The 17,487-nt window shown below is 35.6% G+C and overlaps 1 protein-coding gene and 1 non-coding gene across 2 annotated transcripts; one reads left to right on the top strand and one right to left on the bottom strand.

Annotated features, from left to right (window-relative positions):
* The first annotated feature begins 1,214 nt into the window (after positions 1-1,214).
* Positions 1,215-1,286, top strand: TRNAM-CAU. The gene has a single exon. It is a non-coding gene; the product is annotated as a tRNA-Met (tRNA).
* A 5,695-nt stretch (positions 1,287-6,981) lies between these two features.
* Positions 6,982-10,525, bottom strand: LOC110734555 (FT-interacting protein 1-like). Its single transcript, XM_021914724.1, has 2 exons — positions 10,145-10,525; positions 6,982-9,854 (listed from the first exon to the last, which is right to left on the bottom strand). The coding sequence occupies exon 2, from the start codon at positions 9,601-9,603 to the stop codon at positions 7,270-7,272; it is 2,334 nt and encodes a 777-aa protein (XP_021770416.1). The 5' UTR covers positions 9,604-9,854; positions 10,145-10,525; the 3' UTR covers positions 6,982-7,269.
* Positions 10,526-17,487: the final 6,962 nt, after the last annotated feature.

The raw sequence follows: 17,487 nt of genomic DNA, 5'->3' as shown, positions 1-17,487 counted from the left end.
AAAATCTTATTTCTTAAAACACTTAAAATAATAAATTCCATCAAGAATGTACGGAAAATACCAACTTTAGTAATGAGTGTAGCGGTTATTAGATGGTTCAGAAGTAGCACTGTCAAAACGGTTTGACAGTTCGGTTTCGGTTCGGTTTGAAATTGGTTCGGTTTGAAATCGGTTCAAATGTCTTACGGGTCGGTTTCAGTTCGGTTTAAATAATTATCGGTTCGATTCGGTTTCGGTTTATTCTTGAACGGTTTAAATTCGATTCGGGTTGTAAACGGTTTGGGTAGTAAACGGTCCGGTGCAAACGGGTTGCGGTTTGTTAACAGTTCGGTGTAAACGGTTTTTATCCCGGTTTAAATTCGGTCCGGGTTGTAAACGGTTCGGGTAGTAAACGGTACAGGTTGTGGTTTGTTAACGGTTTTTGTCCGGTTACAACACTTTGGTTCTTTTTTGGTTCAGTTTTATTTTAGTTCGGTTTATAACTGGTTCGGTTCGTTAACGGGTACGGTTCTTCTACGATATAACATTATTTGGATCGGTTTTATTTCAGGTTTACTAAATTACGGTTCGGGTCTGTTTTTTATTTCAAAAAATCGGTTTTTTATCGAGTCGTTCAAAAAACCCCTTATAGGAAGTGGTTTATAACGGTTCGAATTATAAGCGATTCAGTTCATAAACGGTTCGGTTTATAAGCGGTTCAGTTTATAATCAGTTCGGTTTATAAACGGTTTGGTGCAAACGGGTTGCAGTTTGTTAACGGTTCGGTGTAAACGGTTTTTATGCCAGTTTAAACGGTTTCGGGTTAGAAACGGTTCTGTTCATTTTCGGTTCGGTTTTCCTTTCAGTTCGGTTTAGATTTGGTCGGTTCTTAAACGGTTTAACGTTTACTCGGATCGGTTCGGTTTCAGTTTTACTAACATACGGTTCGGGTCGGTTTTCGGTTTCATAAAATCGGTTTTTAATCGGTTCGGTTTGAAACGGTTCGGTTTCACCAGTTCGGTTCGGTTTTTGACAGTGCTATTCAGAAGTAATGTTAAACTCAATATTACAAATTCTGATGTCTATTACTCAGTAGAACTGAATTTCATAAAGGATAAAAGATAAAAGGAAGACAAAAGCCCAAGGAGGCAAGAACACTAGTTTTCGGCCCAAATATTTTCAATGCCCTTTGTTTTTGTGTTTATATAATTAAGTTCAACAAATTTGTCAACAAAATCAGAGTGGCGCAGCGGAAGCGTGGTGGGCCCATAACCCACAGGTCCCTGGATCGAAACCTGGCTCTGATATAGAGTTGCTTCTGATGCCAATATTTTTATTTCTAAAACTTTTTAATGAATCTTGTCCAAAAAAAAAAAAAAAAAAAAACTTTTTTTATAAATAAATCCAAATTAAAACATAAAGGAACCGACCAATGTCTAATCACAACTTTTTTTTGCTTTGAAAGATAAAGGTTTCCTTTTCTATGCTGGAACATTTAACTTGTAGACTTTTTATTATTCTATTTTACTTGCTATAGAAATTTCCTAGATTTTCTTTTTATATTGAAAATTTTACAGTAGTCAATATGACTATTATAATATTTTAATAATTATGTAGTTTATAATTGATATATTTTTTTTCAAGTTATTAATTATATTACTTTATTTAATGGTATTAAATAGTATTATCAATATTTTTTTTATTTATCAAATTTTTTGTTTCATTTATGTAATTTTAATTCTTATTTTACAGTTTTTCAAAAAATATTTATTATATGTTGAATGAAATTTTTCAAAATTTATATTTACATTGTAGATATTATAAGACTAATTGTGCATTTTATAACATGAAAAAATGAATCGACCATATTATATATCATTAAAATAATATGGTAGTCATTTTTCAAACGACCGCTGTAAAATCATCCTATATGATTTTTAAAATTAAAATAATGTCAATTCCGTCGTGATATTCATATTTATACATAATTAATTTTAAACAATCACCATTAGTCCATCACCCATGTAGATAACTACGTATATAATATGATGATCTAAACACTACCAATACTAAACTAAAATGTCAATATCACATATGCATCGATCATATCTCTTAAGTACACTTTACTATCTACACTATTATCTACAATGCCCAGGCTTCAAGATGGCGTTTGAGGCAGCATGAAAAAAGCATGACACGCTATTATTAAGTCGTGAGTCGGGCCTAAGCCAAACAAAAGACATGGGCCTGACCTAACCAGACACAAGGCTTGTAGGCTCAACATGAGACATGGCCCACCACAGCCCACAACTATCTCATTCCATACCCTTACGTTAACATAACAAAAAAATTCTCTTTTTTGAGGAATTAGGGTTTTCCCTAAGCTGAAGAAATTACAGGCTGTAAGGCATTAACATGTAGCACAGTCATTCATAGACAAGCTACGGTAGATAAAGCAGTGGGCAGTGGATGCTGCCAAAGTAAGACCAGAAGGTACCACATTATAACATGTAATGGGCCAAAATATTATGTGCAGTAGGCAGTAGGACTCTTTATATATGTCTAGCCGTCTAGGACTAACCACAGTACTATTTGTCTAAGTGTAATAACGTTAAAGACGTGCCTGCCAAAGCGAAGGGGGCCTCCTTTAATTTGGTGGGTGTGTCAAAAATGAAATTAAATCACATTTCATCATTTCAATTCCCATATTTCCCAACATGTGTAAAGCAATGTTTTTTTAAGCTCTGATTCCCATCAGCATTTCTTTTTTAGGTTAAAGCATTCTATGTTGAAGATTAGGATGTGGGCTCCAACGTCGGTCCCACTTTATCTCAAGTATCTGTGTCGAATTTTTGATAATTTATATCACAGTCAACAATTAACATTTTACTTATAAACAAAAGGGAAAAGTTTTATTTACGTAGTTACACATTTAATTGTCTATGACATAAGTATCCGAGTTCAATGTAATATGCTAGTCATTCGCTCATTCCACACAAATTTATTAGGTCTAGCATCTATGTGACAATGTTACATGGAAACGTAAAATGAGCTCCTTGGACTTCCATATTAGAGTTCAATTAAACATAGCTTTGCCTACCTCTATACATTCTCCATCAGACTCTCAGCTTTATTAATTGATCTTGTGGCATTTTAACCATGAATTTTTTTTGTTTTACAGCGATCCAAAAAGGAGGCTATGCTTCCAACTGACTCGAGAATACTAACAGAGCATTTGACTCTCTTAACCATACTAATACAAGAGCTAAAATGAGGATTGAGGATACAAACATAGTGAGCTGCTTGACAATACAAATGCGGGGATTGAAAAGATCTGATTCATCGCCGATACTAGCCAAAAGATATTTCAAATTTGTTTCCTTGGGTTTTTTGATCCTGTAAAAACAAAACCTGGAATACCTTTCACTTTTCTTGTTCTTAACCTTGAATTCAGTGCAATGACAAATCATCAATAACATAATACTAGAAGCGAATCTGACATGACACTTGTCATGTTTTGATTAAAAATATTCCCGCCACTTTCACTTTTTTATTTATTTTTTATTTATTTTTTTTTACAAATCTTAATTTATATAAATCCTATAATATTAACTTTTGGCAACTATATTCAAAGTATATTCTATATGCATTCAATGAAAATAATTTAAACATATCTTTCATATATGTTATAATAGGTATTTTTCTAAAATAAACAAACATATATAATGTATAAGATAATATATTAGAATAATATACTACTCCCATATTCAGTATCATTCTACATTGTATTTTTTTTCTTTGAGATTTTTTTTTGCTTTAACTAGGATTGACACTTTAGGTTTTATTATATATTTGTTGATTTATTTATAATAATAACACTAAAATTCAATAACTATATAAATATAAAATAAAAATAAAAAACCTTGATTATTAATTATCACAAAAAATAAGTCAATTAAATTTGTATAAAACATTGTGTCGGTCAAAGCTATGAAACATTGTGCCAGTCAAAATATATCAACAAAAGAGGGACATTTATATATGAGGTATATAAGTTCGTTGCACGGGTTCCTCTCAAAAAAAAAAAAGAAAAAAAACAAAAATACATTGCACGGGTTATAATTAACATAAAATTTAATTCTTATATAGAATCGTATAATCATTAAATTTGTGTTTTTTTTTTTTTTTTTACATTTTTAATGATCAATAACTTTTATAACAATATAATACAAGTATAAGACTCAAGGTGTTTTTTTTTCTTATTTTTTTTTTCAGTATTTGTTTCAATAAAAAATATTAATTTTTTAAAAACAAAATATGTTAAATTAACATTGTAATTCATAATTAGGTTAAATAAAAATCATGCGTTGCAGACTTAAACTAGTTACCAACTAAAAATGAGCAAATTGGGACGGCATTAGCCACTTGGGTGGGCACTAGCCACAAAATTTGTTAAATTAACATTATAATTCATAATTAGGTTAAATAAAAATCATGCATTGCAGATTTAAACTAGTTACTAACTAAAAATGAGCAAATTGGGTGAGCATTAGCCACTTGGGTGGGCACTAGCCACTTGTTGTGAAAGCAAATCTTAGCCGATATTAGTGATCATATAGTGTATCTTATGGCTTGACCTTACACATTGCTTCGGGTACAAAATAAACAATTACCTAATTAGGGGTGTATTTACTATTTCACAATTTGTTTGGAAGACTTTGATTTTGATGCTACATTTTACGGTTTTACCTGCACACCGATGATATTAAATTGAAGTAAAGAGACGACCGTCAACACCAGCACCAATGCTTAAGTCAATCTTAAGAGAGAATATATGATCTTTGTGAGCAAATAATAAATTGAACGTATCTAGGGATTGCACATCATTCATAGTCTCCGTTTCAGTATAGAGTTATACTATCTCTATTCATTTTTAGTTGCAACAAAGAAAATTTTTTTGTCTCACAAATAGTACCCCTTTGTTGCAACTAAAAATTAACAGAGGTAGTACTAATTTTTATATTGAAACTAGCAATAGAAAAGAAATAAGAGTAACTCAATAGCACAAACAAATACTTCCTCTACTTATATTAGTTGATATGTTTTGACTTTGAATACTACCAATATACGAAGTAACTTATTTTATCTTCCTTTGTTAAGCATACTTGAGAAAAAATAATACAAAACATATCTTACATTGATAACGATTGATTACATGTCTTCCTACTTGCATATCGAATTGCGAAAATGATACACATTACCTTCAACAATTTAAAACAAGTGCTAAGATATGCTCTTTATTATTAGAGTTTTGAGAAGACTTCTAGGATAGATGGAAAGACTTAGGGATTTTTTTAACCACCAAAGGGACTTGTAGCCAAGCACCTGTATATGACTCGTTTTGTACCAAGGCACATATGTGATAGAGTACTTGGTGCTCGAAGTGCATGCAAGAATTACTCGAATACGTTCCTCGATAATCATGAGGATCACTTGCACCTTAGCACTTGTATTAATTTTCTATCATCCATTATTAATACAGTACATCGAATCATTCATACATAAAAAGAAATGAACATTTGTTCATCATCAATAGTACTTGTGCACTAGGTGAAATGCACCGACTTATTCAAAGTGAACATTGTCATGCCAATAAAATAAGAACATCAATAGTTCAATACACATGTAACTTTCAGCCTTCAACAGAAAAACAAGATGGGAGTTTACAGGAATTACTCCTTAGTCCTTACATGCCCTCAACCCCCTGATTTTGTACCAAATGCAAAAAGTATACGACTATACATATCGGGAAGAGGGAGGGTTAATGTCGAAAGCCTGCAATAGCATTCTAAATTTGTCCATAAAAAAAATGGAGCTAAAACCCATAACTGTTCCCAATGGTAAAGCATGAGCAAGCTTACATCTTTAACAAAAATAACAAAGAATTTACCAAAACAAAGAAGCTTCACCATTACAAGAGGTTTCTTAAAGTAATCACTAAATAAACTCAGTAGTTTCCCAGATAAAGTAATCACTAAACTCTCTCATATAAACTTAGTAGTTTCCCCCTTTTTCGCACTATTAAATTTTATTCCCCTTTTACCCCTTGTTTATATACGTATTTACTTGTGGATTATTCACTTGACAAAGATACACAGTTCCAGAGATGTTTAGATTTTACCTCATGCCTCACATGAACAAAAGAACCACAGCACAACAGAAGACAACAACCAGTTATTACGGAGCGCTATCACTGTCTGTACTCTTCACACGAATAATATAAACAAGCAGCAGGTATTAAAAAATGATTTCTAACTGAGACAGCTGATTAATTTATAATGCTCAAGACAAACTTAAACATGTAGCAAAGTCCAAAATGACACTTGTGCAAGGTTTAATGTTACACTACTAAACAAAAACAAGTAGTTTCCACAAAATAATACGGATTTTTCGTACATGTATACTCCGTAAATCACTGTAACACAGTTCAAAAGCACATAGAACAAAACACGGCTAATAAAAAATTAAACAGAGCCAGATCTGTCTGACATATTCCGCATTTCCACCAAACTCGCAGGATGTCGTCAAAGAAAAACTAATTGTTTATCATGATCAAGTTGTTTTATAATTAGGGTGTATCAGCTAAATATAATAGAATCTACCAATTTAAAACAAACAAAACCAAAAGAAGGAAGAAGCTTGCATTGCTAAAGGTTAGAAGACATACCTTGTTTAGCTGAAAGGGACGTGATGACTTAAGCTCCCTGCTTACCAAAACTTCTCAACTGCCCCGAAAAGAACTTAACTTGAAGGATTGGTAGATTACAACACAGAATGTTTAACACCAACTAAAGTTGGATTTAAATTAACAAATTAAACAGTAAGAAACATTATAAGATTCAAAAGGCCACCCACCAAAATTAAGGGAAAAGGTATGTATTTGCATGGGCAAAACTGTTGAAAATTGTGATTCTGTTCACTATATTAAGCGAGACACAGCAATTAAGGTGGCAAAATATATATTAGACGCAATTTAAGAATCAACACATAAATACGGTTCCCATATAGTTAACATACAGGCCACGGATTCTACAGGATACACAAAACATAGAACCACAATTCTGCCAGTTTGCAGAAAAAAGGGGTAAAACATCATACCCATATCTAACATTCGCCACTAACCGAAAGAAAATGAGCACCAGAGCGTCAGCAGCTTCTTTATGACAGGGGAAAATAGGTGCTATCCAAAATGAATCCAGCTAAAGATCGGAAAACAAATTCAACAAAGATTCACAACATTGAGTCTGTACGAGCAGGCAACCTTCTGAAGAAATTGAGGGGAACAGACGGAAGCTTATGACGGAACCTTGGGTGTCTTAGCACGTAAAACCCAGTCAGAAGAGCCACAACTTGGAATGGTGTGACATACAAAACGATGGCAGCAACCAAGCAGAATATAACAAACAATGCGGTGGCTCTAGGGTCCCGCCAGCTCAGCAAAGACTGGAGCCTCTCACCCTGAGTTGCCAAGTCACCAACAACAGTCTGGATCCTCCCGGCTATACTCCTCAAACGATCATACCTCATTCTCACAATATCAGCTGGCTTAGAAGTTGGAAATGTATCAAATTCTTCATCCAATTCATCGGGGTGTGCAGAATCTGCATGAGATAGGCGGGTGTCCATGTGGGGTGGATTCCTTGGCCTCCATCTATAGTACCATACACCAATGAGGAACAAGTACAAGAAAATTGTGGGCAAAATCAATTCAGGGTACATGACCAAAATGAAGAACAAGATGTGGATAAGAACAGTGGTGATGGGGTTTTTCCAGTTGCATATTTGGTCAAACCATTTTCCAACAGCAATTACTCCACCCAAGACGTTCATGATCCTGAAGAAATTTGCCTTACTCCGTCTCATACTCCACATATGAGAACCCACATCCAACATGTACTCGACCACTTCCTTCCTCAAAGGCGGCTCAGCACGACTCAACCTCATTGACACTATCTGGGTGGCCTGGTGCCTCAAGTTATCAAGCTGACTCACAGTTAAGGGATGAAGATAATGCATCTTAGGAAGCAATGGATGAGAGTACATATGCATCATATTCAGCAACGATGAACATGTGAACCTCACAGCCAGCTGAATTTCTCCCATCTTCTTCACTCCTGAAGGATGTAACACCAAAAGCGGGTATGCATGAGTGTACACACGATCAGTTTCGAGGGATGAAAGACGAATCCTCACTTTACCAATTCTCGAATCTCTTGCTCCGCCACCTTTATCTCCTCCACCTCCTCCGTGTAGATGACAGTTGTCAAATACTCCAACAGTGATGACAGTGCAAGGATCAAACACCTCCCATGTATACTGCTCATTCCACTTAGGACTAAAGCTATCGATGATAGTTCTTGTTCTCACCCATTTTTGACCATATTTGGCAACACAATAAGCATCCGTGGTCTGACGGCCATCCTTCACCTTCATCGGCATCAAACCCTGTGCAGTTAAGACACCAAGTTCAAGAACTCCAATGCTATGCTTCCACAACTGTTTAGCTGTTGGCCTGAGATCACTACTGTAATGTGTCGACTCATCCAAAACATGATAACCACCTTCCAAACAGACCCTCAGATGAATGCGACTGGAAAACTTGATTTCCTTCTTTTTCTCACCGTCTACAACAATATGTTTCTCAAGATTGAACCACCTAGTGTTAACCGGTTTATGATCCAGCCGCCTGTCAACATATTGCAGAGGAATTGCACAGCTGCCCAACACTTCATCCTTGTTAGGCCCAACTCTATCCTCCACACTCAATATTAAGGGCTCTTCAAAAGGCTCTGCCGCTACAAACATAAGATCCTCATTCCACATAGGATTGATGGTCCTGCTCTGAGAGACTCTAGTTCTAAGAGCCTGGCTTCCAAGAATAGCCTTAACATAGACTTCAGGAAATCGTCCTTTGTCACCCGGAACCAAGTCCTGAGCCTCAATCACATTCACCCTCAGGTACCAAAGCTTAGGAGACAAATACACCTTCGAACGAATATTAGCAAGAGCATCCGTCCCACTAACAGTAGCAGCATCCGAATGCCACGCCTCAGGAAACGCTTCATCAGCTTGAGTACCCCACCACACAGCTAACATCAACTCTCCCTTACCCTTATCACCCTTCCTGTCTTCAAGTCTATACCACTGCGGCGCCAAAGGACTATCCGGTGGCACTCTCTTCGGAACCTCATTAAGATCAAACAATACACGGCCAATAAAATCATCCTTAACAACATCCTTATCCTTCACAGTAACCTCAAGAACTGATGCCTGAATCCGCTCCTTCGAAAAGGCAAACACCTGACTCCATTCAGGATTCGACTTCTTCTCAAAATGTCGAGTCGTGCCCTTATAGTTCCCGAGCCTCACTTCAACATAAGGGTCACAACCACCAGTAACATCCATACTAGGTAAATCTTTAGCCTTAACAACCCTCACATAGAGGTATTGCATTTGCTCAACAAGATCATAAGTACTAGTAAGCTTATCACCAGTTACTTTTCCACCACCAAGGTGGGGATTTGTCTCTTTCAGAGAGAAATCTTCTTGAGGAGGTTTCTGCATTTTTCTGGGTTTTTCTTAACAATTCACCAAAAATTCAACCTTTAACCAGAAAATATAATTTTGAAATTTAAATTTTTGATATCTAACCCTTAAATTTCGGAAATGAGTTCAACCCACCAACTTAAATATACTCAACACCTAACCACTATATTTCTTTCCTCTTTTTTTTCAATTTTTTTAGAAAAAACATAAATTTGCTGCAAAACCCCAAAAAAGACCTGAGTTTACCCACAGATCTCGACAGCTCAAATCTGCAAAAACCCAGAAAAAACAAAGCAATAAATACCCAGATAAATCATATTTTTAATACAGCAATAAAGATGACAATGCACAAAAATTCCACCACATGCAACAAACTCTGCAACAAAAATTAAACAAAAACAGAGGATTTTATGTAACAAAACATGTTAAGCAGAACTAAGCCTTAAAATAAAAATAATCAAACCTAGAAAATGTGCAAAAAATTAATGAACTTTTAACATTAGAAAATAAAAAGTAAGTGCAAAGAAAAAAAAAAAAAAAGGACAGTTACGTAGCAAACCTGAGTTCTGGAAGCTTGATAAGACATCAATTTGAAAGAGAAAAAACGCTAAATTAGGTGAATCCAAGAAAAGGGTTTCATCAAACTGTAGCAAATTGAAGATTTCCACCCTAAAACTTAAATTTCAAAAAGGGAAAAAAAAATCTAAAAAATAATCAGATAAAATGAATGAAAAACAGAGTAAGAACAGAGTTAGAAAATTAAAAAAGAAAAAAAGAAAAGGAGAATGGGATCTGAAGAATCGGAGAGAATGTGAGAAGAAGGATACCTACAAAAAAGAGAAAGAAGAGAGAAATGAAGAGAGAAAAAAGGTTAATGGGTAGTAATACTATGTGTCACATTCAGAAAAATAAGCTCAATTTCTCTCTCTTGAAAAAGTATGTAATTAAGTGAAGGAAGGATGAGTATTGATTTTCTCTCTCTAACTTTAGCTAGTTTTGTCCTGTGGTGGGCGCAACACCGTAGCACAAACAATTCACTATGTCACGCGTGAATACTTGCTATGGTTCGATTTTGCCTAAAAAAAAAATTGAATAGTAAAGTATACTCTATCTGTTTCGTAATAATCACAATATTTTGACTGATACACGTCAAAGCATAATTTTTACAATTAATATTTATAGTTATATACTACTTTTTCCGTTCTTTTTTACTTGACCTGCTTTGACTTTTACACTATTCACCACCTCTTATTTGACCATCTTTTGTGAATAATATGTAAGGAAAAAACATATTCATGTGGGTTCTTTTTAAATTCGTCTCAATAATTACTATCATAATATATAACTTTTATAATTTTTACTTATGAACAATTAAAGTTATTGATCGTTAGAGTTTTGCATTGGCAAGCGTAATAAAATAAACACGTCAAGTAAAAAAGAATAGAGGATGTATATTATAGGCCTTGTTTGGTTGATGTAGGAAGTAAATTCCCATGGGAAATTCTAATTCATGGGAAATTACTTCATTTATTAAAATTCCTAGAAATTGCATAAATATGTTTGGTTGTCATGTGGGAATTTGTAAAACCTAGGAATTGTGAATGACCAAGAGAGGGGTGGGTAAGTAACTTCCCATGTTTTGTGGAAAGTAAAAATTCCCATGAATTGTAACTTCCCCCATTTTTGCTTTTTAATGTCAACCAAACAACATACCTAAAAGGAAATTCACGGGAATTTTGGGTGCCCATGAAAACTAAAGGCAACCAAACAACACCTATATTTTTTTTTAAAAGAAAAAACACTATATTATGGAATATAAAAGGTTAATATAATGAAAATATACATAAAGACTAATCCAAAAATATTTTACAAGGCAACATGTGTTTTTTTATATAATACTCCCTCCGTTTTTTTTAACTGCCCCATAGTGACATGACACTCATGCCGATACAAAAGTTTGACTGATGATATCTTTAATTATCATTAACTATAAATTATAACAATTAAATATTAATTATCTACTCATTGAGGCGATTTTAACAAGTACCCACAAGACTATATTTTTTTCTTATGTATAATTCACAAATATTGGTCAAAGTATGTTTAGTGAATAGTGCCAAAATCCCCAATGGGGCACTTAAAAAAACGAAGGGAGTAGTAGTATTAGTAAGAAAGCATAGTCAAATTAAGCATATAAATAATACAAAAGTCAAAATATTGTACTACAAAATTACTACGAAACGAAGGTAGGTATTATATTAACTTCTTTTTTAAGGGAAAATTAGTTGTATACCGTATACTTTTGGAATTGTTGGAAACATGGAATATTTCATGTTGTCAGGAATTGATTTTCCTTGATTGTATTACTGCATGAACAAGAATTTATATACAAGTATACAACCTAAAAAGAGATTAGGGCTTATAATATTGGCCCATTAACTATACACAAATACAAGGCTTAACACCTCCCCTCAAGTTGGAGCATGCAAATCACAAATGCCCAACTTGCCAAGTAAATACAAAAATTGGTTTTTACTCAATGCCTTAGTGAAAATATCCGCTAGTTGATCCGTTGTCTTCACATACGACGGACTAATAACCCCTTCCTGAATTGCGTCCCTAACATAATGACAGTCAACCTCAATATGTTTAGTGCGTTCGTGGAAGACCGGATTCTGCGCAATATATAACGTTGATTGACTATCACAAAACAAGCTCATCGCACGCGGATGCGAAACTCCCAAATTGTTGAGTAGAGCCTTCAACCATTTTAGCTCATCAGTTATCTTAGACATCGAATGATACTCTGCCCCTGCAGAAGACTTAGAGACAGTGTGTTGCTTCTTAGTCTTCCAAGAAAAAGGGGAACCACCAAGAAACACCAACCAACCAGAAATCGATCGTCTCGTCAAAGGGCAACTAGCCCTATCCGAGTCACACCAACCTGTCAAATGTAAATTGCAATCTGAACTCAAAAGGATTCCTTGACCCGAACATCCTTTCAAGTAGCAAACCGTACGAAGTGCCGCCTCCCAATGGTCTTGTCGAGGTTGTTGCATAAATTGAGACAAGATATGAACCGTATAAGCCAAATCCGGTCTAGTGAAAGACAAATAAATTAAACGACCCACAAGACGTCGATACATTTCTGGGTCTGCAATAAGAGGAGTCTTTAATTTAGCTAGAGTATGATTTTGCTTAATAACAGTACCTGCCGGACGTGCCCTTAGCAAACCAGACTCTGCAATAATATCAAGAGTATATTTCTGTTGACATAAGAATATGCCCTCCGGACTACGAGCAACCTCAATACCAAGAAAATACTTCAACACACCCATATCTTTCATATGAAAACTGTTACTCAGATATGATTTGAATGTTGAAATTGCAGAAGAATCATTACCCGCAGTTATTAAATCATCAACATACACCACAACACTAAGATGAATAGTACCATTATTCAGAGTAAATAGAGAGTAGTCAGGGTACGATTGCAAAAATCCGTACCTTTTCAGAGAGCCGACCAATTTGAAAAACCAACAACTAGGTGCTTGTCGTAGACCATACAAAAACTTTTTCAAGCGACACACCAAGCCGGATCGAGAGGTATGGAAACCAGGAGGTGGCTTCATATAAAATTCTTCATCAAGGTCACCATGATGAAAGGCATTATGAACATCCATTTGGTGCGATTCCCAATTTTCGCTGCAGCAACAACTAAGAAAGTGCGAACGATAACCGTTTTAGCTACGGGAGAAAATGTTTCATTATAATCAATACCCTCAACCTGATGGTTGCCAAATATAACAAGACGAGCTTTTAATCATTCAACTGTGCCATCAGAATTATGCTTCACCTTGTAAACCCATCTGCTGCCGAGAGCCTTTTTTCCGGGAGGTAATTCTTCCATTACCCAAGTCTCATTATCTTCCAAGGCTGAGATTTCTTTTTGCATAGCCTCTTTCTACCCCTCATGTTTCATAGCTTCCTTGAAATTACGAGGCTCAACTGCCATATCTATAGCTGCAATAAAGACACGGTGTCGCATATTTCACAATTCACAAAGTGCACTAAAGGATAAGGAGTACCTGAGGAGCTCGGAGAAGACGGTGAACTAGGAGAGATAGATGGACTCGAGAGAGATATAGTATGTGCAACATAATCACGATGCCACCCCGGAGGTTGCTGCGGCCTGTGACCACGACCCATGTCAATAGTGGAAGAAGAAGAGGGACTCGAAGAAGCTTGAGGGCTGCTGGCAGTAGGCACCACGGGCTGGCCGTGGTCCAGCCTGCCAGCAGCGTCAGTAGCAACATCAAGAGCAACAGGCATAGCAGTAGCAGACGAAGCAGCAACAACATCAAAGGATGCGGCAGCAGGGCTGCTTGGGTCGTGGACATTATCGGGGTCAAGGGAACCCTCCCCGACCTCTAGCACATGCTCTAGGTCGTCCAAAAATTCATGGTCAACACCAACATTGTCGTTAGACATACCATTCATACCCACATTAGTATCACCAACCCCAACATTATCCGTAAACGGGAACTCATGCTCATAAAACTTAACATCTCGTGAAACAAAAATGTCACCCGATTCCAAGTCATACACCTTCCAACCCTTTTTACTATGAGGGTAACCCAAAAATACACATTTCCTACTCTGAGGAGCAAATTTGTCACCCTTAGACTTTTGATTATGAGCAAAACAAAGACATCCAAATACCCGTATCACATCAAAATCAGGTTCCTTACCAAAAAGTATTTCATAAGGAGTTTTATTTGCTAGTAAACGAGACGGAGTACGATTGATTAAATAGACCACCCCTAGAACACACTCACCCCAAAAACTAATAGGAAAATTGCCTTGAAACATCAATGCACGACTCACATTTAGTATATGTTGGTGCTTACGCTCTACCTGACCATTTTGTTGAGGTGTACCAACACAACAGGTTCGGAAAAGAATGCCATTGTCATTAAAATACGGAAGCATACATTTGAATTCTGTACCATTGTCACTTCGGACACATTTCATAGTCACATCAAATTGAGTCTTAATCATAGCAAAGAAGAAACAAAAGGAAGAATAAACTTCGGTTTTGTCATTCAATAAATACACCTAAACACCCCTTGAATAATCATCAACAATAGTCAGAAAATAATGAGCACCATAGGTAGAAGGAGTTTTATATGACCCCCACAAATCACAATGTATCATTTCAAAAATACGACTAGCACGACTATCACTATTAGGAAACTGGCTCGGGTTTGTTTAGCTAGAGGACAAATTTCACATGCTCTCTGTAAACACTTAGTACCAGTACTACCACGAATAGCAGGAAGCAATGTGACAATTCTCTCCGACGGATGCCCCAAACGACGATGCCACAACTCAAATGTAGATATCTCCGGACTTGTGATCGCACATACTTTTGGGATACGGTGGAAATAATATAGTCCATCTATTCGTTCACCACCTCCAATCAAACTCCCCGAGAGTTGATCCCGTATAGCACAAAGAGAATTAGTGAATTGGACAAAACAATTAGAATCATCAATCAACTTAGACACTGATATTAAATTGCAATTCAATTGCGGAACAAATAAAACATGATCAAGAATAATGCCATCCGCCAAGACAACACGACCCTCCTTAGAAGTCATGGCCTTAGCACCATCGGGAAGACCAACGAGGCAAGGGATAATTGATTGAACATCTTGTAGAGAGAACTCATCGCCAGTAACATGATGAGATGCATCAGTGTCAATAATCCACAACAATGAAAAATAATCACCATTTATACGATCGGTAGGGAGAGAAAACACCCCACCCAAATAGGAGTAGTGGCATGAAACTGATCAGTAGAAAGAGTAGAAGAAGTAGCAGCAGCGGACTTAGGTAGAGCAGTAGCCGGAGAAGAAGAGCGCCCTATATGTCCATATTTGTCAAGCCACCATTTGGGTAGCCCATGGACAAGAAAACAGGCGTCATAATCGTGACCCTTACGATTACAATGAGTATAATATAGTGTCGACTTACGACGTCGCTTATACAGAAAATTACTAGTGGACAGATTATCATGTTGATCGGATACAATAAAAGAAGATATAATGGTGTCGCTCACCATTGTTAATCAAGTATCAGGAGTAGTAGAATGGTAGAAAGAAAAAATGTAGAATTTTAGGGTTTAGAATGATAGAAAAATTTAGAATTTTAGGAATTAGAATTTTAGAGGCTCCAATACCATGTCAGGAATTGATTTTCCTTGATTGTATTAGTGCATGAACAAGAATATATACACAAGTATACAACCTAAAAAGAGATTAGGGCTTATAATATTGGCCCATTAACTATACACAAATATAAGGCTCAACACATGTTGATACCTTGGTTCTTGGCACATCAAAATTGCTAAGTCTCCCTTTGCATATCAAAATTGGTACTTCTCCCTTCGCTTTCGAATCGATATTCCAATTTTCTAATTTAATACTCCTTTTGAATAATAAAATTTTTTAAAAAAAGTTTTATAAACAGTCTTAAATGTATATTTTGTATATTTGATTATTAATGTATTTATTTCGATGTTAATAGAAATTAATAAATAAAAAATTGTTGATATTTGGATTTGATATTAAAACCGATATAACAAGATTACACATAGTACTAAATTTTTTATATACATAAATTAGTAAAGGTAGTCAATTTCAACTAAGACCACTCTTAATGGTGAGCAAAAAAAATGTCCACCCACTATATCTCTACCCACTTTCTCTCTCAACAAATCTGTTTTGCCCATGGGCAAATTTTTTACACAATTTCTCTCCCAATGGTGAGCAAAAAAAATGCTTGTCCACTACTCTCTCTCTCTTACTTTTTCAATACCCCACCATTACTTTCTCTCTCCTACACAACACTTCTTTATTTATTACTTTCATTTATATTTTAACAATATTACTCCAAATAAATAAAAACTAGTCTAAATTTGTGTAACTTATTTTTTTTTATTTGTGTCATTTTTATCGTTAAAATAAAGAATATGGAGGATTTATGGTATTTCTGAAATTATACCAAAATATACCAAAATGCATGTCTATTTATAGAGAATTAAATTTTATGACTGTTGGTAATTTTAATTTTTTTGTTTTTAGTAATTATTTATTTCAGAATTTGCATTACAAAAAATATAACCATTGCAAATTGTGGGGCTCACCAGAGCATTATTCATCTTAAAAAATGCTCAAGTCTTGGGCATTTTCAGAAATGCTCATGAGCATTTTTTGGCTTTTTCTCATTTGCTCACTATTATAATGCACCACCCAAAATGCCCATGAGCAAATTTTTAGCTCACCATTGGTAGTGCTCTTAACCTAGAGGTGATCATTGGGCGGGCCGGGCTGAAGCTAAAAAAAATTGCCCACTTCTCGGGCCGGGCCAAGCTTTGGGCCGAAATTTTTGTGCCCAAACCCGCCCAAAGTGGTCGGGCCGTGCGGGCTTTTCGGACCATTTTCGGGCCGGGCCTAAAAAATCAACTAAATATGCTTAAAAACGCATTCCCAAACCCACCCAAAAAAATAAAAATTTCGGGCCGAGCCGAACCCAACCCGAAAATTTCTGCCCAAAGCCCGCCCAAAATCGGCCCGGATCATACTTGATCAGGTCTATCTTAACCACATGATGACATGAATAGTCTGAGAGGAGAACTTCATGTACGAAATGGAGTAGGCTAACAAATTGCTCATTTACTTAATTAATTTATTTTACTTTTTCCTTTTTACCATGAGAACTTTATGGCGGTTTTTGTATACTTGTAAGTGCAGCTGGTTTGCAGCGTGTTCACGAGAAAATTGATATTTTGAAAGATGATTTAAATGATTTTAATGCTTCATAAGGTAACTATGACAT

The sequence above is a fragment of the Chenopodium quinoa genome, unplaced genomic scaffold, assembly GCF_001683475.1.
Source record: "Chenopodium quinoa cultivar QQ74 unplaced genomic scaffold, ASM168347v1, whole genome shotgun sequence".
Lineage (NCBI taxonomy): Eukaryota > Viridiplantae > Streptophyta > Magnoliopsida > Caryophyllales > Amaranthaceae > Chenopodium > Chenopodium quinoa.
The sequence above is the reverse complement of the archived record's forward strand: the minus strand, read 5'-3'. Positions and strand labels throughout refer to the sequence as shown.